Genomic DNA, 27191 nt, shown 5'->3' on the forward strand with positions numbered 1-27191 from the left:
GAGGGAGGGAAGGACAATGTAACTAAAAGACTAAACTAGGAAGATGGCAGGAAATAGGCCCAATCACACAGGGATTTGTAGGACATGTTAGGCAGGAGTCTGAACTTTACTCATGAAGCAATACAAATTATTTAAAAAGGTCTTCACTCCTTTAAAAGAGCACTTCAGCTGTTCTGTAGAGAATAGCTACTCTGGCAAGAGTTTATGGAGAAAACTGGTAGGAAGAAGCTAGACGGGTAGGTAGAAGTCTCATGAGGGGGTCCTTGAAGGACCCAAAATGAATTAAGACCTTTCTTCTTAATCCTGAAGGCAGCTCATTCTAACTTTCTCCTAAGTGTGTCCCCTAAGCACTAGTTTAAACAGTGTTCCACTCTTCCATTCCAAGTCTAGTTTCTAACTACATTGCTGCTTCTCTCATTTTGCCTCAAGTCTTTCCCATGAGCAGAGTTGATGATACAGCTGTGCAGGAACAGGCAGACTGTGAGCGCTTTTTTCTTATCTGAGGTTTGCTCCTCAGTACTAAGATTGAATGACTGTCATTTCATTTTCTTTGAATGTCAAGAGATTTCATAAACTTAGTGGCAGATGTCCAGAAGCAAACAAGAAGGAAAATATTCCTAGTTCCATACACTGTTGTAAGCTATTTCCAGGAAAATTAATTACAGTAATAGTCCAATAGAACTAACAGAGACTTCTTTTTTCCTCTCTTACTCTAAAACAAAGCAAAATAAAACGGAGCATAATCAAGCCTATACTTTTCAGAATTACAGTGGTTAAGGATTACAGTTGCTAGAAAACAACATGCAAATGATACTATTAAGCAAACTATCCAAGATCAATGAGATGATCCCATATTTAGGATTTTTAAATCCTTTTTTTTCTCCTGCATTCCTTTGGTGAACAAATATATTCTGTCCCTTGTGATTTACCTTAGAGATTCTTGTTCTCATAAAGATTTTTCTAAAATATTTCCCTGCTTGTTTCTTTTTCTGTTTGTGTGTGTGTGTGTGTGTGTGTGTGTGTGTGTATGTGTATGTGTGTGTTCTTGAGAGAGAGAGGGAGAGAGAGAGAGAGGGAGAGCTAGCAAGTGAGTGAGAGAGAGAGAGAGAGAGAGGGGCGGGGGATACTCTACCATTTGCAGCCCTTTAATTGCTTTCAGTTATTTTTCAGATGGTTTCTGGTGGGTTTTGCCTACAGTCAACCTCAGACAATGAGCCTCTTACCTACAACTCCTATGTAGCTGGGCTTAGAAGTGTGTGCTACCTTATGTGGCTTTTTGTTGAGATAAAATCTTGCTAACTTTTTGTCAAGGCCAGCCTTTTGATCTCTATTTCCTAAGTAGCTAGGATAACAGGTATCTGCCACCACACCAAGCTCCTATGTATTTCTTTTTAACCTTTGGTTTTCCAGTGCTCCTAGAATTAATTCAGGGGAAGTTGTTTGCCATGTAAAGCCTTGATCAGAACTGTAAAATATCATTTGTCTTTTGGTTGAACATGTACAAATAGCAAGCCACTATTCTGTTACTGTGACAATCTGCCAGGAATAAGGTAGGGGTAGAATCGTGCCCTAATGGCTATACCACCTAGATGCATTTTAAAGACTTACACATAAGGTCCACTTCAAATGCATAGCTAAACAGGTCCATTGAGTGCTCTCCAGGACCATGGGCACACACACACAAACACACACACACACACACACACACACACACACACACATTTATATTATACTTAATATTTTTTTAATTTTTTATTGTAAAGATACTATACAGAGGGTTACAGTTACATGAGCAAGGTAATGAGTACACTTCCTATTGAGCATTGTTACCCCCTCCATTGAATTTTTTTTTAATATTTTTTTTCTTTCTTTTTTTTGTCAGTCCTGGGGCCTGAACTCTGGGCCTGGGCACTGTCCCTTAGCTCTTCAGCTCAAGGCTCGCGCTCTACCACTTGAGCTACAGCACTACTTCTGGCTTTTTCTGCTTATGTGGTGCTGAGGAATTGAACCCAGGGCCTCATGCATGCAAGGCAAGCGCTCTACCACTGATCCCCACTGTTTTGAAATGAATGTTGTGGCTCCTTCAAACTTATATGTTGGATCCCCAGTCCCTCAATATGATAGTATTTGAAGACAAGGCCTTTGAAAAATAGTTATATGAGGTCAGGAAGGGCTCTCATCATAGCATTATGATTTGATAAGACACACCAGAGAGCTTGCCCGCCACCAGCAAGCCAGGAAGAGGGCCTTCAACAGGAGCTAAGTCACCCAGCCTCCAAAACTGTGAGAAATAAATACTGTTTAAGCTACCTAGTTTACGATACTTTGTTATAGAAGCCCAGGCTAAGACCCTAATCTGGTCCCTGATTTTCCCCCTGCTGGGTAGCCAGTCATACCCACATGAATGAAGAATATACAGACAACAAGCAATTATGTGTTAAATGAGTAAAGGAGACAATAAATACTAAGAAAGTTCAAAGGAGGTGAAAAGCCTAAAGCAAGGAGCAATTTTGGGGAAGATTAAAGAATCATCTAACTCTAAGGCTAATGAGTATTTTATCTTGGAAAATATGGATTACAACCAGTAATGAGTTATATCAATGTACTGAACTACTGCATCTTAAAAATAAAAATAAATTGCAAAACAAAATTACAGAATGTATTGCTCATAGAGTAATACATACCCTGCCAGTCCAGGTATTTGATTTCAGGTCCTTGTGCTTGCTCAGTTGGTGATCTATCACTTGAGCCATGCCTGCAACACTGCTCTTAACTGGTTATTTTGGAAAGTCTCACAGCTTTTCTTCCCAAGCTAATTTCAAATTATGACCCTCTAAATTGTAGCCTCCTTAGCAGCTAGGATTACAGGTATGACAGCTAGATTGACAGGTAGATTTATTTTTTTGTGTGTCTGTTGGTCCTAGGGCTCGAACTTGAGGGCTTGGACACTGTCCTTGAGCTTTTTTGTTCAAGGTTAGTGCTTTATTGCTTAATCCACATCTCTACTTCTGGCTTTTTGCTGATTAATTGGAGATAAAGTCTCACAGACTTTCCTGCCAAGCCTGGCTTTGAACCATGATCCTCAGATCTCAGTCTCTTGAGTAATTAAGATTACAGGTGTGAGCCATTGGCACCTGACAAGTGGTAGATTTCTTAATGTAGATCACAGTCAAACCAAAAGCCACTGATCTAGCTCAGTGCCCTCATCTCATTTTTTTGTTTTGTTTTGTTTTTTGGTCGGTTGTGGGGCTTAAATTCTGGGTTTGGGTGCTGTCCTTACGCTCTTCAGCTCAAGCCGAGTGTTCTACCACTTGAGCCACAGTGGCACTTCTGGTTTTCTAGTGGTTTATTGGAGATAAGAGTCTCATGGACTTTCCTGCAGGGACTGGCCTTGAACTGTGATCCTCAGATCTCAGCTTCTTGAGTAGCTAGGATTACAGACATGAGCCACTGACACCCAGCGTCATCTTATATTTTTATTGTTAAAATTAATTTATCACATGAGTAATAGTTGGAAAGTGATTCTTTTTCAAATTAAACCTTTAGGGAAAAATGATAATTTCTATGAATAATACTTAGCTTTTTCAAAAGTAACAAACAGCCTGGTGGGTATCTCTCCAGAATTTTTGCTATGATTTTACATATATATATATATATATATATATATATATATATATATATATGCCTATACATGACCTGTAAAGAAATAACATGGTATTATTTAATGAATTTTTATATTTTTGTAGGGAGGTCAATCAAATTTCCAAACAGAATATTTGAATTAGAACACTTAAGTAACTGTTTATAAAGATACAGGTATGTATGGAATTTAAGAGATTAGTTGGGAATCAATTCAAGAGTTTTAAGTGGAGCAATAGAAAAATCAGAGTTAGAGACGTAAGGTATACTCTATTTTGTGGAGAATTTTGGAGGAGCAAAGAAGAGTAATCCAAGAAGAGAAGATGGGGGCGTCAAGTACAGCTGAGCAATGGAGGTAAACAGATGTGAGCTGTTGCAGGATTTATTTTGGAGATTGAATCAATAGTACTGAAAAATGGATTAGGTGGAAGTATAGTAGGCAGAAAGGAGCTAAAAAAAAGATAATGAAGTGTTCAAGAAGAGAAACAGGTAAGCCAAGAGGCCAAAAGGATCAGGGAGAGATAAAAAGCTTCAAGAAATTAGACCTGGTGCCAGTGGCTCATGCCTATAATCCTAGCTGCTCAGGAGGCCAAGATTAGAGCATCACAGTTCAAAGCCAACCAGGCAGAAAGTTTCTGAGACTCTTATCTCCAATTAACCACCAAAAATCTGGAAGTAGAGCTGTGGATCAAGTGGTAGAGCCCTAGCCTTGTTCAATAAAAGCTAAGGGACAGCACCTAGGCTCTGAGTTCAAATCCTAGAGCCCATATAAAAACAGGTTATAGAAATTATTTAAGATGTTTGCAGTAGGGCCTCCATAGACCTGTCCTTCAAAATCTTGTGTTGTGAGAGTTGCAGTGGTTACAGAATTTTCTTTCTATTGATAGGGTCTGGGCCATTTAGTGTGGGGGGGCATTTAGTGTGTGTGTGTGTGTGTGTGTGTGTGTGTGTGTGTGTGTGTGTGTGTGTGTGTGTGTGTGTGTTTGCCTATACCAGGCTTGAAAACTGAGGGCCTTCAGATCTACTCAGAACGTTAAACTTTTACGCAGCTTTCTTGCTCAAAGCTAGGACTTTACCACTTGAGCTAGGCATTCAATCCAGAAGTTTGCTGGTTAATTAGAGATTGTCTCACCAATTTTCTTCCCAAGCTGGCTTTGAACAGTGCTCCTCCAGGCCTCAGCCTTCTCTACTGCAGTGAGTAACCAACAACCAGCTGGGTCTAGGCTATTTCTGCCAATTCTGCATATTCAGTTTCACCAATATGTCAGCTTGCCATAAAACTTGAGTAGTCCAGAAGGATAGCCTGAATGGGAATATGGAGAAGGAATAGAGACTGGAAATCTAATGGCAAAATACTGAGTTTGAAAATACATTGCTGAGGATACATGTAGTAGCAGATAAAATACCAACCATATTTGAGCTTATTTGGAGATAATAATAGAACTAGAACATAAGATTCAGAAGTTCCACAGACTAAGCTGCCTAAGAATCAGACTCTAAGACTGAGATTAGCATGTAGAAGATGTATAAGGACATGCTCTTGGCATAGAGAGGGAAGAATAGAGCAGATGTCAATATTAAGTTGTGATGCAGTCTCAGTGAAGACTCAACGAATGTCTAAAGCCAACTTCCCACTTGTCCCAAGCTGGAGGGAAGAAGAGAAGAGCATTTACAGCTCCATGTTAATCAGCCATTAGATGTTGCTACCCTGAAAATGGATTAGGACCTTGAGGGCAGAAGCTCTTTTCAACCAGGCTGTTCCCATGGAAATGAAGGGCTGACATCTATCTATTGACAAAAGTTCTAACACCTAAGAAAACAAGTCCTTTATTCCTGAAAGGGAGGAACATCAGACCCAAGACTTGAGACATCATTTACTCTAAGAGTTGGAAGCTGAGATTCCAAGGAGATGGAATGCTTCACACATAGAATAAAGGGCTTCTGACCCCCACAATATCATACCATGGTACTACTTCAGGGTTTGAAGCAAGCTAGGCAAGAAAGATCTTGAAACTCTTATCTCCAATTAGCCACCAAAAAGCGGGAAGTGGAGCTATGACTCAGGTGGTACAGTGCTAGCCCTGGCAACAAAAAGCTAAGGAACAGTGCTCAGGCCCAGAAATCAAGTCCCAGACTGGTACAATATTAAAATTTCTCACAGCTAAGGCCTACAGATTAGGAGAAGATCCATACTAGCTACACATTTGACAAGGGCCTAATATCCAGAGTATACAAGAGCTCAAGAAACTAAAACCTCTGAAAATCAATAACCTAATTAATAAATGGACAATAAATACATGAGGAAATGCTCAGTATTCCTGGACCTAAAGGTAATGCAAATCAAAACAACATTAAGATTCCATCTCACTCCAGTAAGATTGGTCAGCATTGAGAATACAAACAATAACAAATGCTGGTGAGGATGTAAGGGAAAAATAAACATATTACATTGTTGGTGGGCATATAAACTAGTACAACCCCTCTGGAAGGCATTGTGGAGATTGCTCAAAAATATAAACAGAATTATCCTATAAGCCAGTGATACCACTTTAGGGCATCTATCCAGGGCATTATAAGTCAGGATATGATAAAGACAATTGCACAACCATGTTCATTGCCAATAGCCAAGTTATAGAAACAGTCCAGATGTTGTATAACAGATGAGTGCAGATCAAGAAAATGTGGTACATACATACAATGGAATTTTACTCATCCATCAGAAATAATAATATTATGTCATTTACAGGGAAATGGATAAACCTAGAAAAGTTTACATTAAGTGAAATAAGACTCAGAAAGACAAATAACACATATTTTCTCTCATATGTGGAAACTAGATCTAAAATATAAACATACACATGATAGCATATGCAGAGTTGTATGGATATACACAGACTAAAGGAAAGTACATTTAAGGGAGGAATCCAAAAGTGTAACTCTTTTGAACAACTGATAAAATGTTTAACAAAACTAGTACCAGAAGGAGGGCACTGGTGACTCATACCTGTAATCCTAACTACTCAAGAGGCTGATGAGATCTGAGGATTACAGTTCACAGCTCAGGCAGTAAAGTCCATGAGACTCTGTCCTCCAATTTACCACCAGAAAACTGGAATTGGCATGGCGGTTTGAAGTGGTAGGGTGCTAGCCTTGAGCAAAAAGAGCTCAGGGATATCACCCAGGCCCGAGTTCAAGCCCCAGGACCAACAAAAATAAATTAAAACTAAAAAAAACAGAATACTAGGAGCAGGAACATGTTTTTTGGGGGTGTGCAAAGAGGGGAGTGTATGAATGGAGAGAGGAAGGGGAAACAAATGTAGTTGTTGTATTCAATGTACATTACATAAATAATGAACTACATAACAAGAGTAGATATGGCAAGGGGAAAATAAGGGAATTGAAAAAAGAAGGATATTTTTTAAAGTTTTATATGGATTGGGATGGTGGTTTGGTGGAATTTTTTTTTTTTTTTCGGTCATGGGGCTTAAACTCTGGGCCTGGGCGCTGTCCCTCAGCTCTTCAGCTCAAGGCTAGCACTCTACCACTTGAGCTACCGCACCACTTCCAGTTTTCTGAGTGTTTATTGGAGATAAGAGTTTCACAGTCTTGGGCTGGGAAGGTGGCTCAGTGGTAGAGTGCTTGCCTTGCATGCTCGAGGCCCTGGGTTCCTCAGCACCACATAAGCAAAAAGAAAAAAACCGGAAGTGGTGCTGTGGCTCAAGTGGTAAAGCGCTAGCCTTGAGCTGAAGAGCTAAGGGACAGCGCCCAGGCCTAGAGATCAGGCCCCACGACCAGACCCCCCCCCAAAAAAAAGAGTTTCACAGTCTTTCCTGGCAGCATGGCTTTGAACCATGATCCTCAGATCTCAGCCTCCTGAGTAGCTAGGATTACAGGCGTGAGCCACTGGTGCCCAGCTTGATGGAATTTTTTAAAATTTTATTTCCTTGTAAAGATGTTTACAGAGAGGATATAGTTATATTTTTTAACTAAAGAAACTGTGGTTTTTTTAATCTTCAGTTTCTTTCTAATCCTTTGAGAGTTTTGAAAAATGGAATTGGGTTCTAGTTGCATAATTAGAACAATCTGTTCCACTTATCTGACTGTTCATCAAGTTTAAAATCTTGGTTGATATTGAGGTCAACATTAAGGAAAAAATTCTAACATATTGTCTTATGATTATCACTGTTGCATTGGTTCCTCCTTGGTCCTTTGTCTCACCATTTTGTTGTTCCCCTTCCCTTCCCTAATTAAGATAAACTTATATGCAATACAACTGGGGGAGGAGGGAGTGGGAGAAAAAATGAGGGAGGAATAACAAGTTTGAGAAGAAATGTATTCAGTGCCTTACTTATATGTAACTGTAAAATCTGTACATCACCTTGACAATAAAATTAAAATAATAAAAAACAAAAAGTCAATTTAAATAAAAAAGAAAAAAATCTAAGAGAAATTCCTCATCCTTACACTCAGCATCAAGTGCTGACTGCTGAGACAGTTTATAGGTCTTTAAGGACTTTGAACTCAGCCAGGCGCTGGTGGCTCACGCCTGTAATCCTAGCTACTCAGGAGGCTGAGATCTGAGGATTGCGGTTCAAAGCCAGCCCCGGCAGGAGAGACCGTGAGACTCTCATCTCCAATAAACCACCAGAAAACCGTAAGTGGCGCTGTAGCTCAAGTGGTAGAGCACTCGCGTTGAGCTGAAGAGCTGAGGGACAGCACCCAAGCCCAGAGTTCAAGCCCCACGACCGACAAAAAAAAAAAAAAAGGACTTTGAATTCCTGAGTGCAAAGTACGAGGGGTCAGAAATGGACTATTTGCCATGGCTATCAGGTCTCAAAATTTTGGCTAAAAAAAATGGTAATGAGTATTGGTGGCAAATTATAAAGACACAGCTGCTCTGAGACAATTTTCACTAGTAAAGAGTTCCACTGGTAGCTGTTATCCTTCATCTTCCTTACCACAAATCCAGCATGGAGGATGTAGAGAGAATTTAGAGGTCTGATTCTCCTGTCATGTAGTAAGATCACTCCCAGAAGAGCTTAGGACATTATAGAAGTCCACTTTCATTTACCAGATAAACATCAATTACCAAATATCATTTCCTTGGCAGTGAAAATGGTTTCATAAACATGAATGTCTTAGCTCTATAGTGACTAAGTATGTGACATTGGAAAAGTCACTGCACATCACCGACTCACTGGTAAAAGACAAGGGTTGAAATGATCCATTTCTGGTCTAATCTGTTCTGCTTTGTGTGAATTCAGTACCTAGGTATCTCCCAGAGAAGACCAGTTTCCTCCCTTGAAAGTTGATCATGTATGGTAAATCTGGCTGACACTTATTGAGCCTGGTATTAAGTCCTTCACACAGAGAGTATGATGAAATCTCCTGTATCATTGTTACTAGTTACAAACAGCAGAATCTATTCTAGCTAATTTAATTAAACAGTTGGGTGAGCAAATATTTGAGGTTTGGAGATTTTGTAGAGGAAAGCAGGCTTTGTCTCCACTTATAAGAGATTCCTATAGGAGATAGCAAATCTTGGAAGATGATTCAGAAGTTGACATAATCATTTGTGGATGAAATGAGTAACATCAATCCTGACTGCAGATGTCAAAGACCCAGCTTAGCAGAAGTATAGGTCCCTGTCACAATTATACAAGTCACTTACTCACAGTCCTGATGTTTCCCAGTCCGTGAGAGATGGAAATGTGGATCTGATGTTTTCCTCAGATGCAAGCTGGGAACAGATTCAGCACTTGAGGGTGAAAAGTGGCTGCCTTTCTCTTTGAGTGAGAAAGGCATGTCCATAAAGGGAACTCTGTCCAGGTTTAAGTAATCCAAGTTATAGAAACAGCCAAGACGGCAGAGACTCCGCTGAGCAGAACTCAAGGCTTCTGATATGCATACAGAACTTTGAAAATCCTGTGGGCCTGAGGGATAATTTTGAGGCTCTTTAGCACCCCCAGAAATGTTCTATCTAAAAGCAAAGGAACACTGAGTAAATAGCCTGGACCCCAATCAGTTATAGATCATTAACAAGTAAAAATAATAACTCCTGTGAGATAAGCCACTACTTGATGTGGATTGTCTCATTTCATGCTCACAAAATCCCTTTTTAGGCAGAACATATTAGCTTTGTTTAAGGTAAGCCATTTATTATCCCCATTTTGAGGATCAAACTAGGAATCAGATATGTCATTTAAATTGCTCAAGGCCACAAAGTAAGTGGCAGAATGGGATTTTGAACTTGGGGCATCTGACTAGAGAAGCCTGATCTATAACTTTTCCCTTTCCTTTAGAAACCACAATGTAGAAGCCCAGTTCATAGCCCACTGCTCTGTTCTACCCAACCAGTTAGTTTGACCTCCTGCACTGGGAATTTTTAAAAAGTAGTGTGTTCTATTATGATTATAACAATGAACATACACACTAGCTGTGAACAGGGTTTCCTTTTCTCCATGTCCTTGCCAATATTTGTTATCTTTTTTGTTGTCTTTTTGATAAAATCCATCTTAAAGGTATAAGTGATACTTAATAGTGGTTTTGATCTGTAGATCCTAGAGGACTAGTGATGTTGAATATTGTTTCATGTGTGTTAGCCATATACTCAAGGACAGAAAATTTCAGTTAGAAAAGGGAAATAAACTTATCTATTATACTGCATGTGACTACAATTAATAATAATGTGTTATATAATTGAAAATTGCTAGTAGAATAGGTTTTAAGTATTCTCACCATAAAAAATAAGTAAAGGATACATTAATTTGATTTATACATTTTTTATTGTTTGCATATACTAAGACATGTTGCATGTCGTAAATATATAAACTTTTTAAAGGTACATTTTAAAAATGATGCCAGGCACTGGTGGCTCATGCATCTAATCCTGCCTACTCAGGAGGCTGTGATCTGAGGATCCAAACTGGGAAGGACCATCGCTGAGACTCTATATCTTCAATTACCCACCAAAAAGCTGGAAGTAGAGTTGTGGCTCAAGTGATAGATTGCTAGCCTTCAGCACAAAAAGTCAGGGACAGTGCCCAAGCCCTGAGTTCAAGCCCCAGGACTGGCAGAAAAAAAGATTTTTTAATGGTGTAAACAGCAGGCATGTTGCTGCTTAGAAATGAGTAGCTCAGAGCCAAATGTTGTGTTTCTCAACTGATTCACTTCATTGCCCCCTCTTCCTGCAAGAGTTGGCATCAGTAGGTCTTGCTTGATTATACAAACTACTTGCTCTCACTATCTAAATGTTGCCTCTCTAAAAAACAAGAGAATGGGACTAATGTGTCTACCTTGAAGGTCCTTCCCAATTCTAAAATATTGTACGTCTATGTTCTAACACTGGGCTATGCTCTTGGGTCTACCAGACTAATGGTTCAGGTCAGCACAGTCATCTATCCTCAGACATGCAAACCAGAAAGTCTATGACTATAACATGGCTACTTCTGTTCAGATACTGGTACTCACAAAGCATACTCCATCAACACCAGGCCAGAGGAAGGCATAAGGGGAGGAAAAATCTGAATTCTAGTAAATGAACAGATTTCTACTTTTGTGAAGATTAATTAAAAATTCCTTAAAGCTGGGCGCTGGTGGCTCACACCTATAATCCTAGCTACTGAGAAGGCTGAGATCTGAGGATCACAGTTCAAATCCAGCCCAGGCAGAAATGTCTGTGAGACTCTTATCTCCAATTAACCACTAGAAAACTGGAAGTGGCGCTGTGGCTCAAGCGGTAGAGCACTCACCTTGAGCTGAAGAGCGCAGGGATAGCGCCCGAGGTCAGAGTTCAAGCCCACAACCGACAAAAAAAAAAAAAAAATCCCTTCAAGTGTTAGTGAAACATATTCTAAAGCATGTAAGAAAAGATTAACCTAAGTGAATTTTCTGTCCAAGGGAGAAGCAAAGATGGTGAAAGATGGAAAGGTCTTCAGAGTGGTCCAAGAGAACTGCTGGAATCCAGAAGTTCGTATTAGAGAAATGGATCAAAAAGGTACTTAAAATGAGGAAGGTTATCAATATTTGCCTTTACTGAATAAGCAATATCTGCCCTTAAAGGCTATTGACTATTTGGAGTGAGTTACCTGATGACAACTTACCTTTGCAAGCCAGCTGCTCTGACTTCACTAGGGAAGAACCTTTATTACAGTGCCCTAAGAGTATAGATTTATTTTTATTTATTTATTTATTTTGTCCGTCATGGGGGCTGAACTCTGGGCCTGGACGCTGTCCTCCAGCTCTTCAGCTCAACGCAAGTGCTCTACACTTGAACCACAGCACCACTTTTGGTTTTTCTGGTGGTTTATTTGAGATAAGAGCCTAACGGTCTTTCCTGCCCAGGTTGACTTTTAATTGTGATCCTCAGATCTCAGCCTCCTGAGTAGCTAGGCTTACAGGCATAAGCCATGGTGCCAGGCTTGATTTAAAATATTTTAAGATCAGTTATACCTGTTTAAAAATAGAATGCTATATCACCAAAAAGATAATGGCATTTTATTATTTTAAGGATTTTTTTAGTTCAAGTTCATAGTATTTTCTTATTATCGAATCAATTAAAACAATAAAATTAGAACTGATAGATTAAGGATGTCAGTTATCTGCCTGCTTAGCTAGACTTTGGATCCATTTCTTTCTGTAGTTTATCTCAGGGCACCATATACAGAACATCGTCATTGACACACATTAGTAGTGGGAAAGAAGAAAACAGTTTGTTAAGAAGTTAATCGTGTATCTCAGAAATGCTTATGATAAAAACAATTCCAAAATTTGAACTAAAACCAAATAATTCATTCACACATACAAAACAGCAGATTATAACTACCTACCACCTTTCTAATCAATGATAATTTTTGTGCATGTACCAGTACTGGAGCTTGAACTAAGGGCTTAGGCACTGTCCCTTAGCTCTTTCACTCAAAGCTGGTGTTCTACCACTTGAGCTCTAGTTCTGGCTTTTGCTTAATTGGAGTCTCAAGAACTTTCCTGACCAGGCTAGCTTCAAACCACCATCCCCAGATCTCAGCTTTCTGAGTAGCTAGGATTAAATACGTGAGCCACCAGCACCTTCTTTAAAAACAATTTTATAAGTTCAGTTATATATCTAAGAGATAGCAGGAGACTTCATTTAATTCCAAGGTCTTCAAAAAGGCATCAACTTGGCAGGCCCAAAATGAGTAGGTGTGCAATAAAAATTTGGTGTCAGATATCTCTGTCCAAATATTGAGTGTGCTTGCCCTCTCTCTCTCTGATTAACTGCTTTTTGCAGTACCAGGTTGAAGTCATTCATACTTGCCAGGCAGATAATCTGCATTTGGTCATGCCTCCAGCACTTTCTATTCTGGCTTTTTTTTTTTTTTTTGGTCAGTCGTGGGGCCTGAACTCTGGGCCTGGGCGCTGTCCCACAGCTCTTCAGTTCAATGCTAGCGCTCTACCACTTGAGCCACAGTGCCACTTCCAGCTTTTTCTGCTTATGTGGTGCTGAGGAATTGAACCCAGGGCCTCATGCATGCAAGGCAAGCACTCTACCACTGAGCCACCTTCCCAGCCTTCTGGCTATTTTTGACAAGAGGTCTTGAAGGATCTGGACCACGATCTTCTTATTCATACTTTCTCCTGTAGCTGAGATGACAGGCATGTGCCACCACATTCCAGTTTTTCTATCGAAAGAGAGGTCTAAAGAACATTTTTGCCTGGAGATGGGCCTAAAACTGCAATCCTGAGCACAGCCTCCCTTATAGCTAGGATGACAGTTGTGAACCATCACATCCAGCTATTAGTTGAGATGGGGTATCTCAGGAACTTTTTGCCCAGAGTGGCCTCAAACTGAGATCCTCACAATCAATCTCTGCCTCTCTAGTAATTAGGATTATTATAGGCATGAGAAACTGTCATATGGCAGCTTTATATATTTTTACCAATTAAAAAACACATTTAAGTTACAATCAAGGGGAACTCTTCAGAAGACCTGAATCACTCAGTGGACCATTCCACAAAAACATAGTACATGCACCCATATTCTAAGAGTATTATGAGATGGGAGGGGTGCTGAGAACATGCTTCCTACATCTACAATAAAGAGGTTTTGACAGCAAGGATCCATCCTCTCAAGGAGAAAACTAGTGGGAAAGGGTCTTGGCTGGCTGATGTTGACATAAAGTCATCAAGTCTTTCCTTTTGCTTTTGTTGTGTGCTTCATTCCATGGCTGTTTGCAAGTGAGCTACTAATCTTTATTGAGCATTTGGTTTATGCACAGTTCTATTCACCTAACGTGTATTAACCCAGGTAATCCCTACAGCAACTTCAGAAGGTATTCCCTTGAAGACAAGAGATATTTTTGACTTCTTGGATTCTGGCTTTTAGAACCAAACTCAAGATCACATTCTGACTATTCTAGACCTTGAGGCTTCATCCAGGTTGACATAGGAGATGAATTAATTAGTGGGAGCTAAGATAAAACTTTGTCATGCAGCCAGGCACCAGTGGCTCATGCCTGTAATCCTAGCTACTGAGGAGGCTGAAATCTGAGGATCACAGTTCAGGCAGGAAAGTCTGTGAAACTCTTATCTCCAATAAACCTCCAGAAAACTGGAAGTGGCACTCTGGCTCAAGCGGTAGAGTGCTGGCCTTGAGCTGAATAGCGCAGGGACAGTGCCCAGGCCCAGAGTTCAAGCCCCACGACCGACAAAAAAAAAAAAAGAAAGAAAGAAAACTTAGTCATACATGACCTAAGATAGAAAGCCCTGAAAAAAAATCATGGAAAAATGTCTCACTTAAAGAAAATTTCACAGAAAGGAAGGGTAGACCCTTGGAAAATGGAGTCAACTCATTGTTTTTGTTGTTTTGTTTTGGATGGTTTGTTTGGGATTTGACCTCAAGGTCTGTGCTTGGTTAGGTAAGTGCTGTTATTACTTTAGCCACATTTCCCATCCCTTTTTGCTTTTGCTTTTGTTACTTCCCAAATAGGATCTCATGATTTTATTCAGGCTGGCCTTGACTGTGATCCTCCAAATTTCCAGCTCAAAACCAGCTAGGATCACAGACATGAGTCATTGCACACAGCATTTGTTTTTCTCATCTCTGCCCAGATTTTACCTCTTTCCAAAGAACCTGAGGCTGTCAGATGAGGGAGGCATGGGAGAGAGCCTGTGGGAGGGGGTATAGGGAGGAGGAGGAGCGGGGAGGGCAGAAAGAAGATACAGTGGAGATTTGCTGGCTTCTTGCCCTGGGGAAGACAGGAATACTTGGGCTATTCTTCTTATAGCTTTGCCTTTTTTTTTTATATACCTAGGAGTAACCGTGCAAGCTCTTTCTACGGTTCCCATCATGTTTAGCTACTGGGTGAGTGTGAAACCTCAAACCATTTCCTTGGTGCTAAAGACTCATGTCACCAAATCATCAAAAAGTAGGCGAGTCTTGACATTGGTTCCACCTACACCCCCTCTTCCTTTCAAATAGCACCAGCATCCTCTCCCAGGTTGTCTTAGTCATGTCCTTACACTAGTACAATAGCTAATATGTCTCTATTGAACATGCATTATAGTTCTAATGGGCAGTGCCGTTTTGGCCCCACCTTTAGCCTCACCAGAACTTACCTATCTGACCACTCATTCCTTCAATGTCTTGCTGAGGAACTGACAAGCCAACTTGTTCTGAAGTGAGGATAATTTTGAAAAGGGATAATAATGGCCTAATATGTTACCTCTTCCAAAGAAATAAGGAATTCAAGGGAGGAGTTCTGAACACCCTCTCTACAAATGACTAAATCTCAAGCAGTGAAAGTGCTTTCAGGCATGAATTTGAGCCAGTAGAGGGAAATTCTTGCACAGAGCTGAGGGAGTGCTAAGTAGCTGCCCAACCTAGCAGTCTCTTCTGTCCTGGTTTAAGAAGCAATGAAAATACCCCCTATGCACTTCTCCCACCAGCCCTTCTCTGTCACTGAGAGTCACTACTTAAGACAAAATGTCTTTAAGATGGTAGTATGCCTGAACTTAAAAAATTGGATATAACTCTGAACGGACCACCAGGATTGCAGGAGAGCACCAGATTCCTTGAAGTGAGTGTTGCTGAAAGGAGAAGTAGCCATGAAGGGGAGCTAAAAGCAAATTTAATTTGCCTCAAAGGCCAGCCCTCAGTGTTACAGCCAAAGGAAGGATGGAGAAGATAGACAGGGACAGGATAGTTCTATGACCAGGTCTCTCATCCCTTGGGGAGGGAAGGAGACTTAATTGTGGCTTCATGTACTGGGCAAGACCTAGTTGGGAAGGCCTTCAAGATCCATTTGCTCCTGCTGGTGGCCTCTCCTCACTCCATCTCTCAGATGGAATGACCCAGTAATTAGGATGTCAGGTCTAATAATTCTGGCTTTAATTTTTCTGACCAGAAGTATATTGGCAGTTTGATTATACAGACGTTGGGTCTTCTGGGGCCAGATACCATGCTTCAGTTTCTTGAGAAGTAAAGTTATTGAGCAGAATATTTCAGCCAAGAAGAGATATTGTTCAGAGTGAATGTCTAAAGAACTAGATTTTAATGATGTGGATTTTACCCCCTGCCCTGTTTCACCAGGCCAAACCTCAGGACACTTTGGACCTATGTCAGCTTTTAAACAATGACCTAGCTGCCACTGTAGCGAGCCACCCTCGGAGGTTTGTGGGTCTAGGGACATTGCCTATGCAAGCACCTGAGCTGGCAGTCAAGGAGATGGAGCGTTGTGTAAAGGAGCTGGGATTTCCAGGGGTCCAGATTGGCTCCCACATCAACACCTGGGACCTGAATGAACAAGAACTCTTCCCTGTCTATGCAGTGAGTACACCACTGTGGCTCAGCCAACATGTAGCCATAGAAAACATAGTCTACCCAGCAATAGTGTAGGTGCTGGTGAGAAGATGAAGGTACCATCCCTCTGAGTAGGTAGATAAAAGTACTGATTGCACCCATGGTACCATGGCCTGTAATTCTAGCTACGCAGGAGGCTGAAATCTGAGGGTCATGGTCCAAAGCCAGCCTGGGCAGGAATCTCCATAATACTTTTATATTCAATAAACTATTAAAAACAGCCTGAAATGGCACTGTGGCTCAAGTGGTAGAGCACTTACCTTGAGCAAAATAAGCGCAGAGATAGCACCCAGGCCCAAGGACCAGCAAAAAACAAACAAACAAAAGCAAAAATATATATATATATACATTGCTTTAGATGCAGGTAAGAAGAAATCTCCTACCAAAACTCCCCTGAAAAAGGAAGGGGCCATTACCTCAATGAGGGGTGTCAGAAGTGTGTCCTAGGCCAGCCCTGAGTTAACTCAGAGATAAAATAGCTCTTCTATCACAGTTGCTTTACTATGGTTTTGTTTTTCTCTTTTTGTGCCAGTCCTGGGGCGTGAACTCGGGGCCCAGGAGCTGTCCCTTAGCTTTTTGGCTAAAGGCTATCCTTGAGCCACAGCTCTACTTCCAGCTTTTTGGTGGTTAATTGGAGAAAAGAGTCCCATGGGCTCTCCTGTCCAGTCTGGCTTTGAACTGTGATCCTCTGATCTTAGCCTCCTGAGTTGCTAGGATTACAGGCTTGAACCACTTGTTCCCTGCTCACAGTTGCTTCCTTTTAATCTTATTTGAAAGCCTAAATGTCACTTTCATCACTGCCATTGTGCATAAGAACCATGTTAATGACATTAAAAGATATTTTTATTTGGAAAAATACTTAAATGTTTTCAAAACTATAAAATAATTTTGAAGAAACTGTGGAAAGTTACAGGGAAGTATAAAGAGAAAATCATCACCCTGCTACCCAAAGGTAAGTGAACACTATTATAATTCATGTCATTAAAAAGATTGCATATATTTGTATTTTAACAAAATTGTGATTTTGTTACATGTGATTTCTTACCCTAATTGACAATTTCCAAATTAAAGGAAAATTATCTTAGTGCATGGTTTTTAAATAATTGAAGAATATTCTATTGCATAGACACATTTTGACTTATTGAACCAATTCTCTATTAAGAAACTTTTAGAGGGGCTGGGAAGTTGGCTCAGTGGTAGAGTGCTTGCCTTGCATGCCTGAGGCCCTGGGTTCAATTCCTCAGCACCACATAAGCAGAAAGAAAAAATCTGGAAGTGGTGCTGTGGCTCAAGTGGTAGAGCGCTAGCCTTGAGCTGAAGAGCTGAGGGACAGCGCTCAGGCCCAGAGTTCAGGCCCCATGACTGGACCCAAAAAAAAGAAAAAAGAAACTTTTACAGCCACATAATTTGAAAATGTATAATAAAAATACATAATTTACAGTAATATAAGATGTTTACATCTGATGAAACTAGATGGTTGAGATATGGATGTTTGTTGATCTAATGTTCATACTTTCTATACCTAAAATATTTCATAATAAAATATATACTCCAATATTTAGTGCCATCCCTTTCTAAGTACCCTTCTTCAATTCAAGAATTCATCATTTCACATTCTTCTCCACCAGTCTTCCTCTTTCTTTCAGTTCTTTCTATAACATAAACTACTATCCTTGGTAGCAGGATTTAAAATATATAGTTCTTTATCCAAGTTTTTTAAATTTCTCACTTCTTTTCTAGAATTATAATGATATGAAATTGTTTTCTACAATTTTCATTGTAAATGTAAAATCTTCAATAACAAATTAAATATCTGTCTGTGGACTCACTACAGACTTTACTCACTGTCACTTATTCACTTAATATTTATTGAGCTCTAATTACATGTAAAAAAGTGTTTTCCATGTTGGTATCTATGGCAACTGCCCATCAATTGGGGGTTAAATTGCCTCCTAATGACCTGAAAGATTTAATGGTTCCTCTAAATATTGAACTCCCTAAAGCTTATTAGCTACAGTAGCTTAGCTGATGAAGCCAATGTTTGCTAGAAACTTTAATGAGTTTTGAAAAAAGATTTATTTACTTGTGCATTCAAGTTGTTGCAGCACAGTATGAGTGAGACTTCAGCTGCAAGTCATTTTATTATTCATTAGAATTAGATTTGTGAATTACTAAAGTGCTTAGAAAGCAGCAGCATCTAGTTGTGGTTCACATAGATGTTTTCATTTGTGGGACTAGCTCAATCCATCAGTCATTTTTATTAGATTGTTTGTTGGGCTGCCAGTCTCTGCAGGATTCAGAAGCACATCCTGTCCCCAGTTCACTCATGATGTCCAGAGGTTGACAGAACATTTGTTTAGTTAGCAGGGCTTACCTGCCTCACTGCTCTCTAGCTTGCGTCAGTAAGGTGCTCAAACAAATAGGATTTCTCAGAGCCAAAGTTGTCTTTGTTAATTCAAGGTAGGCCTGGTACTGAAGAGCATCTAAATGTCACCCTTATCTCCTACACCTTATCTTCCACACCTCTCTTCTTAGTAAGTAATCCTAATTTACACACTTAGGTCAATATTCAGGTACCAAAAAAAACCTCCAACTTTAATACAAGTATGTAGTAGACAGAACACTACTAATGCCTGACTGTCTGGCTCCACTAGCTCTACTGTGTGTCAGCCATAGGTTCTATCTGCCTCAATTCCCTTTCCATAAAACAAGAGGAATAGGAGTAACTCCTTTAATAAAAATAAATAAACCAGTAATATTTATAAATTTACTATAGCAGTTTCAGCGTTTGTTCCTAGTGAATGTTAGTTATGATTTTAAGGTTATGAGTGACTTTGTATTCTCTATAATACCTCACATATAAGAGGTGTTTTGTTGCTGTTATTTCTGTTTTGTCGGTTGTGGGGCTTGCACTCTGGGCCTGGGTGCTATCCCTCAGCTCTTCAGCTCAAGGCAAGTGCTCTACCACTTGAGCCACAGTGCCACTTTTGGTTTACAGATGGTCAATTGGAGATAAGTGTCTCATGGAATTTCCTGACCAGGCTGGCTTTGAATCACAGTCCTCAGATCTCAGCATCCTGAGAGGCTAGGATTACAGGCGTGAGCCACCAGAACCTGGCAAGAGGTGTTTTTTGTTAATTTGAACTGAATAGAAATGATACATCATAGACATATAAAGTTTTATAATAATTAGGAGTCAACTGAAATAATATAATTATGTATCTTTGCCAAGCAATCCCAAGAAGTCAGTATTCTCTTTCCAACTTGCATATATGTGTGTGTGCATATATATATATATATATATATATATATATATATATATATCGTAATCTCACTTCAAAAGGTTCTCCTTCTCAGAACTTGTTGATTTAGAAATCTTCAACTTACCCTTGCTTACCATTTCCAGAATCCTTAGTATCCAAAATTGTTTTTCCATTAAAAAAATGCTTAGGTAAACAGAGGATATTGCATCAACCTGGTTAACACAAATATTTATGTGTGGAGGTAGGATAAATCACTCTAGTATCCCAATATATGTGGAAAGAACATGTTCTGAGGAAAATCTATTCTGAACATTTAAGTACTAATATTCAATGGTTGTTGATGGTACTTATCTTAATTAGACATTGTATTGAATAAGGTTCATTCCATCTAGATGGTATTTCCCTTTCCCAAAATGCCCTGAGGCACACTTGCTCATGACATTCATCTTAGTGCCTTCCAGACATGGAGAAGTCTTTCCTTTTAAGGTCACCTCATTCATACAAACTATTTAGAGCATAGGCTTGAGGAGCTGCAAGAGTGTCTACAGACTCAAGAATTTCATCTAGCATTGGGCTCATGAGTCAAGCCTGATCCATACCTCAGATCAGGCGCAACCTGGCCTGGCCTACCCCACTTTCTACAGCCTCAAGTTTCAAAATAAGAAAAAGAAAGGAGCACTCTTTCCCTGATTTCAAAGATGTCACCTCAACCATCCTTCTAAAAGAGTGGACCAGCAGGGAAATTTCCCTTACATTTGAGGTGTGGGGTTAGTTCTTGAGCATTTTGACCTTGCTCAAAATGTTTGAGTGATAGATGTTTCCTGTTTTGCCAAACAATTATTAAATTCATCAACTTCAATAGTAAATTCATCGATCCCTTGTGTTAATTTTGAGTCCTTTTTACTTTCCAAGCAAGAAAAAGAGCTTATCAATGATTTTCTTATATAGACCAAGAAACAACTTCAAAAGCATTTTAGTTTATTTAGATCAATAGAGACTCGGAAAAAAGCAGTTTCCTTAAAACAGTACCTTGCATTTGCTGGCTCATCAAAATAACCTTTTCTCTCTCATTGCTTCTTTGAAGGCAGCTGAAAGGTTGAACTGTTCCCTGTTTGTGCATCCCTGGGACATGCAGATGGATGGACGAATGGCCAAATACTGGCTCCCTTGGCTTGTAGGTTTGTGTTATTCCGAGGTCTGAAACAAAGGACCAGTTCTTGGGTTTTTCTAATCATCATTGGAGCCCCTATAATATCAAGGAGAGAAAATGTGAAAAATTAGCAGCAATTATTATTTACTGCTCTCAGATAAGTGCTGTATATACTACCTCTTTTGGTTTTAATATCATATCTAATATGATCAGAAATAAATCACATCATTAATATATCACATATTGAATCTATGAGTATGATTATTTTATAGATAGAGAACCTGAGTCTTGAAGTGGTAGGTAAACTGTTCAATTTCAATAGTTAGAATGCCAAAAAGGGAAATTACTCAAATTTGCCTGATTCCAAAGACACTTCCCAACACCACCCAAGAAGCTCCAAAAGAATAACCTTACTTTCACAGTAAATGTTTTCAGAAGATGACAATAGCTATTCTAAATGAAAATACTGGAATTACAAGTAGAAAGTACACCTTTACTATCCAAGCTCCTGAAACCTTAGATTGTAGATAATTGAGGCTTTCGATATTTTGTTATCTGCTCCTATTGCCCTTTGCCTTTTACACTATTTACTCATGTTTCTACATGAGAGTGAAAGTTTCTTCTCTTCAAGAGAAAGTTCCATTCAGCCTATCAAATTTCTCATTGTTAATCCCAAGAATAGATTTAAAATTCTGGAGTTACAAGAAAAAAAGAAAAAAATACAGCTCATCCAAAAACCCACTGAAAAATCAATACCTAAATGAAAAGTGTTTAACTTTCTTTAGGGAGACTGCAACTTGTTCTCTACCTAGCCCATCAGTATAATTAGTAGTCAAAATGTCATAAAGAATTAAATTCAACAACATACCATATTAGAACTCAAAATTAGAATTTCAGTTTGAGTTTAGCCTCTATTTTACTGTATAATCTGTAGCAAATCATTTCCTCCTTGGGCTCTAGGTCATAATCCATAAAATGAGAGAGCTGTTCTGGGCTCCTTCAAAGATTTATTTCTGCTCTCATATTTTATATGCCCCATGATTTCTAGTGGAGACCAAAGTATTTAATAAAGCAACTCCCTACCCATCCCCCACCAAGAACTTTCTACTGTTACTTATAAACACTGTACTGACCAGCCTCCAGGATAATGTCTTTCTGATGTACAAACTTTGATAACTTACACAAACTTATTCATATTGCAACTTTTGACATGAAAATTAGTATTCGCATGTAGAGTCATTTTCTGATTCATTTATGAAATGCACTTATATAATTCCCTTCTAATATGACAGGTCCTGTCCTAAACACTTAGGATATAGACACAAACTTATTTCCCCTTAGAGCTTATATTCTAGTTAAAGGAAAGAAATGATAATGGAGTGTACAGATCAAAAGAAAAAAATGGACCAATTTCATAATTTGTGAGGGGAGATTCTAGGGCTTGAACTTAGGACCTGGAAGCTGCCCCTGAGCTTTTTAGCTCAAGGCTAGCACTCTACCACTTGAGCCATAGCACCATTTCTGTTTTTTGTTTTTTGGGGTTTTTTTTGTCAGTTGTGGGGCTTGAACTCTGGGCCTGGGTGTCGTCTCTCAGCTCTTCAGCTCAAGGCAAGAGCTCTACCTCTGAGCCACAGCGTCACTTCTGGAGATAAGAGTCTCACAGACTTTTCTGCCCAGGCTGGCTTTGAATCGCAATCCTCAGATTTCAGCCTCCTGAGTAGCTAGGATTACAGGCATGAGCCACCAATGCCTGACTAGCTTCTTGGTTGTTAATTGGAGAGAAGAGTCTTACAGACTTTCTTGTCCTAGGCTGTTTCAAAATATGATCCTCAGATCTGAGCCTCCTAAGATTACAGGTGTGAGCCACAGGTGCCTGGCTCAATTTCATAATTTTATTGTGAATGCAAAGAAAAAATTCCCAATAGGAGGATCCACCATACAATTCACATTGTAAATGTAAATTTGCTTCATGCATTTGTGTCTATGGTACAAAGTAATTGATGGAAATTAGAATCACAGAAAAGAAGGAAGTAGTACTGTCTCCTGCCTTCAAAAAACTGCCAGCAATCTTCTCTTTTCTAGCTATTTTCTCTCTTTTCTAGCTCTCTCTTAGCTCTTTTCCCCAGCTCTCTCTTTCCCAGGCCTTTCCCCACTGCGTGGAGGACCAAGATGGCCTAGTGCCAGTCTGAACGATGAATAAACCTACCCCTTACCTGAATACCACCTGCGTGGTGCAGTTCTTACTCAGTTACCTCTTTTTAAAAACCTAACATAAATGGTGCCGAAACTCGGATAAAGGGCTTAAAGTCAGGATAGATGGGATTCCTCTCTGTTTTTTTTTTCCTCTTTTTTTCTTTTTTTGTACTTTCCCTATCTCTACCTTTCTCTTTTCTACATTTTGGCTTGTGCCCCGAAGAGTGCGACGAAGGCTGGATCCCGGGGCCTAGGCCCAGACGCCCTCTCTCTGCTTTCTCTGCTCTTTTCTTTTTTTTTTTTTTAAGAAAACTCACTGAAAGCTTTTATTTTTATTTTTTTGCCCATCCTGGGGCTTGAACTCAGGGCCCGGACTCTGTCCCTGAGCCTCTCTGTGCTCAGGGCTAGTGCTCTACTGCCTGAGCCACAGCACCACTTCCAGCTTTTTTTATGTGGTTCTGAGGAACTGAACCCAGGGCTTCATGAATGCTAAGCAAGCACTCTACCACTAAGCCACCTTCCCAGCCCTCTCTGCTCTTTTCTAGCTCTTCTCTTTTCTAGCTATTTTCTCTCTTTTCTAGCTCTCTCCTAGCTCTTTTCCCCAGCTCTCTCTTTCCCAGGCCTTCCCCCACTGCGTGGAGGACCAAGATGGCCTGGTGCCAGCCTGAACGATGAATAAACCTACCCCTTACCTGAATAAACAAAACAAAACAAAAACTATCAGCAATCCAATCTCAGATAGATATGAATTCATCCTATTTCCACAATTCCCAGGAAGCTGGTAATCTAGGGACATCTTTGCACACACAGCAGTGATATGCAAAGCACGTCAAATGAAATCAGAGTTGGAAGCTTAGAGAATCCGTTTCTTCTACAGGTACAGGACACAGATGAGGAACAGAATTTCAGGATCTAAAGGAGCAGTCATGGAGATCAGACTGGTTCCTTAGGCATCAGACTAGAATCAGTTGTTTCTCCTAGAAGCACAAACACTTGTAGTAATTCACATTGATGCAGTGTTTTTTCAACCTTAGCTCTAAGAGGCAGCAAAGAATTGGCATGAATAATAATAAAGTAGTTAATATTTAGTAGTTAGTATTTAGTGAGCAAAAACTAAGTGCTAAATCCTCAAAATAATCCACTGGGAGGAATTAATAATTATTATCCTCAGTTTACAGATGAGGAAATTAAATCAGAGGCAACTAATATTTGTTGAGTGCCTCCAATGGGAAGTCCTAATCAGAAACTTTGCTGACATCATTATTTGCACAACTTCACAAAAGCTTCCCAGGATAGGAAACACTGTCATCTTACAGATGGAGAAGCACAGACTCATGAACATTAAATAACTTCTAGCAGACCAAGAGGCAGAAAATTGCAAGTGTTAGCATTTAGCATATATTTCCTATACTCTGCCCTAAAAATGAGGTCAGAAAAATAAGGATTAAAAACTAGGTCCTCAGGTTTCTCAACTGTCCTAGCCATTAGACAGTTCTCCCTACAGAAGGCAAATAAGAAGCTTCAAAGGATTCTCTTTGTCAAAGTATGGCCTATGCATACTTTGTACAGCTACACCATACTATAGTGGCCCCATGTTTCTTGGCACTTGACAATTCCTCAGCCATAGCTGCCATTCTCCAAGCCTTCTTACAAAAACCTTGTGACTATTTTCTCTTCCAGGAATGCCAGCAGAAACGACCATGGCCATTTGCTCCATGATCATGGGTGGAGTGTTTGAGAAGTTTCCAAAACTGAAAGTGTGCTTTGCACATGGAGGTAAGACTCTATATGTACTAGTTCAGGCTTCCATACCAAATGCCAAAAACCAGGTAGTTCAAACAACTCACATGTATTTTGGAAAAAAGTCCAAGATCAAGGTGTTGGCAAGATTGATTTAAAATAAAGTTTTCTTCCTAGTTCATAAAAGGTCACTGGATCCTCACCTGGCCCTTCCTCTATGCATGGAGGGGTGACAGAAAAATGGAAGACAGATAAAAGAAACAGAGAGTTCTGCATCTCTTCCTCTTCCTCATAAGGACATCCGTCTTGGAGAGCCTTGCCTTTCTTAAATACCCTATGTCCATATATAGTTACATTAGAGGTTAGGGCCTCTACATCTGAGTTCTAGAAAGATTCAGTTCAGTCTGCAACATCTTTCCAACTATTATTCTAGTCATGTAATAGTTTGGGGGTCAAATTCTATTTTTTGTAAGCAAGTTTAGTTTGGTTGTCATAGTTTTTTTTGCTTTATTTTTATTTAAATATCTCTAGTCAACATATAGGCTCAGTAGTCCCTGTTATTCTGAATTGTTTAAAATAGGCCTATATCATTCCTTTACATTGCTTGCCTAGTCTCTATATGTAATTGAAATGTTTTGCTGCACATATTAAATACATAATATCAAATTGTATATGTTGCTCTCTAATTTACTTTTCCCTCTTGATGCATAGTCATCTTTCCATGTCAAGAAATACAGCGCTCAATTAGTTTATGGCTTCATATGTTTTATGAATATGTCATCATGATTTATGCTCACTAATGGGTGGTATTACTACTGTGATATGATAATCACACTACAAAATACTGACCATAGTCAGGCTCTGTTGGCTCATACCTGAAATCCTAGCTGTTCAGGAGGCTAAGATCTGAGGATTACAGTTTGAGGCCAGCCTGAGAATGAAAATCTCCAATTAACTATCAAAAATTAACTACCACAGTTCCAGAAGTGGAACTGTGACTCTAATGGTAGAGCAGTGGCCTTGAGCAAAGAAAAGTTTAGGATAGCACCCGGGCCCTGAGTTCAAGCCCCAGACCCCACATACATACACACATAAAATGTTGACCAAATATCATTGCATATTGTCTTTTCCCTTTAAGATACCAATCTCAAATCTGATGCTCTAGATGAGTTCATGTCATTTCTTCTGGGTCACTACAGCATGTAGAATCAAGCAGGTCCTTTGTAAATATTGTTAGCCCGAGGGATAACTTCTTGTATACAAACATCAGAACGGAAAAGAATCTCTTTTTTTGAGATAGGGTTGTGCCATGTAACTGAAGATGACCTAGAATACTTTGTATGGCCTCAAACATATGATCCTCCTACCCCAGACTCCCAAGTGCTAGAATTACATGTGTGCATCATCATGCAAAAGAGATCCTTTATAAGCAACACTTGCACTTCAGTAATTAGTTTTACTTTCAGGTGGTGCTTTCCCTTTCACAATGGGAAGAATCTCCCATGGATTCAATATGCGCCCAGATCTATGTGCCCAGGACAATCCAAATGACCCAAAGAAATACCTTGGTTCCTTTTACACAGACTCCTTGGTTCACGATCATCGGTCTCTTAAGCTGTTAACAGATGTCATAGGAAAGGTAAGCAGGTTCTGCTATTGGGTGGCTATAGGCTACAGAATGCTGGATCAGTAGCCAGTTACTTGACAAGCTAAACAATTGTTAGAGGAAATTAGCAATAAAAAGTTTGAAATAATGGTATCCAAAGAGAATTGATTCCAGGACTCTGAAAGATACCTAAATCCTAAGGTGTTCAAGTACCTTATATTATGTGGCATAGTATTTGCAGATAGCCTACACACATCCTCCTATATATTTTAAATCATCCATAGATGACTTATAATACTTATTAAAATGTAAATGCAAGTAAATAGTTATTATATCATATTGCTTAGGAGATAATCATAAGGAAAAACAGTTGTACATGTTCAGTGTAGAAGTATTTTTTTCCCAAGTATTTTCAATCCATAATTGGTTGAATCCAAGAGTTTGGGACCCAATGGCCAAATTTTTCTCATCTCCAGTTTATTACTTATACTATGTGTGTATGTGTGTGCACATGTGTGTATGTGTGTGTGTTCCTGGGGATTGAACCCAGTGTTCCACACATGTTAAGTGCTTTACCACCTGAGCCATGTACTCAGTCCTCCATTCTATTATTTTAAGTATAGAAGGTTCCCAAATTTTCCTAGGGAAACATCTTTGAGATTTTTCTAAAAGTGTGTGTGTGTGTGTGTGTGTGTGTGTGTGTGTGTGTGTGTGTGTATTTAAAGGTTTAAGGGACTTGAAATGAGATTAGATACTAAGATT

At 39.5% G+C, this 27191-nt stretch overlaps 1 protein-coding gene across 2 annotated transcripts in view; it reads left to right on the forward strand.

The window, feature by feature from the left end:
- Acmsd (aminocarboxymuconate semialdehyde decarboxylase) overlaps positions 1-27191 on the forward strand; it is a 54321-nt gene that overhangs the window by 11075 nt on the left and 16055 nt on the right. The window contains exons 3-9 of one of the 2 annotated variants that reach the window (XM_013030835.1): positions 4228-4247; positions 11522-11635; positions 14931-14980; positions 16208-16444; positions 20825-20918; positions 24764-24859; positions 26290-26462. In XM_013030835.1, coding sequence (XP_012886289.1) covers positions 4228-4247; positions 11522-11635; positions 14931-14980; positions 16208-16444; positions 20825-20918; positions 24764-24859; positions 26290-26462 — 784 coding nt within the window. Of the gene's footprint in view, positions 1-4227; positions 4248-11521; positions 11636-14930; positions 14981-16207; positions 16445-20824; positions 20919-24763; positions 24860-26289; positions 26463-27191 lie in introns of those variants that run through there. The other variant, XM_013030836.1, reaches the window with a different exon arrangement.

This window comes from Dipodomys ordii, unplaced genomic scaffold (assembly GCF_000151885.1).
Source record: "Dipodomys ordii isolate 6190 unplaced genomic scaffold, Dord_2.0 Scaffold133, whole genome shotgun sequence".
Classification (NCBI taxonomy): Eukaryota; Metazoa; Chordata; class Mammalia; order Rodentia; family Heteromyidae; genus Dipodomys; species Dipodomys ordii.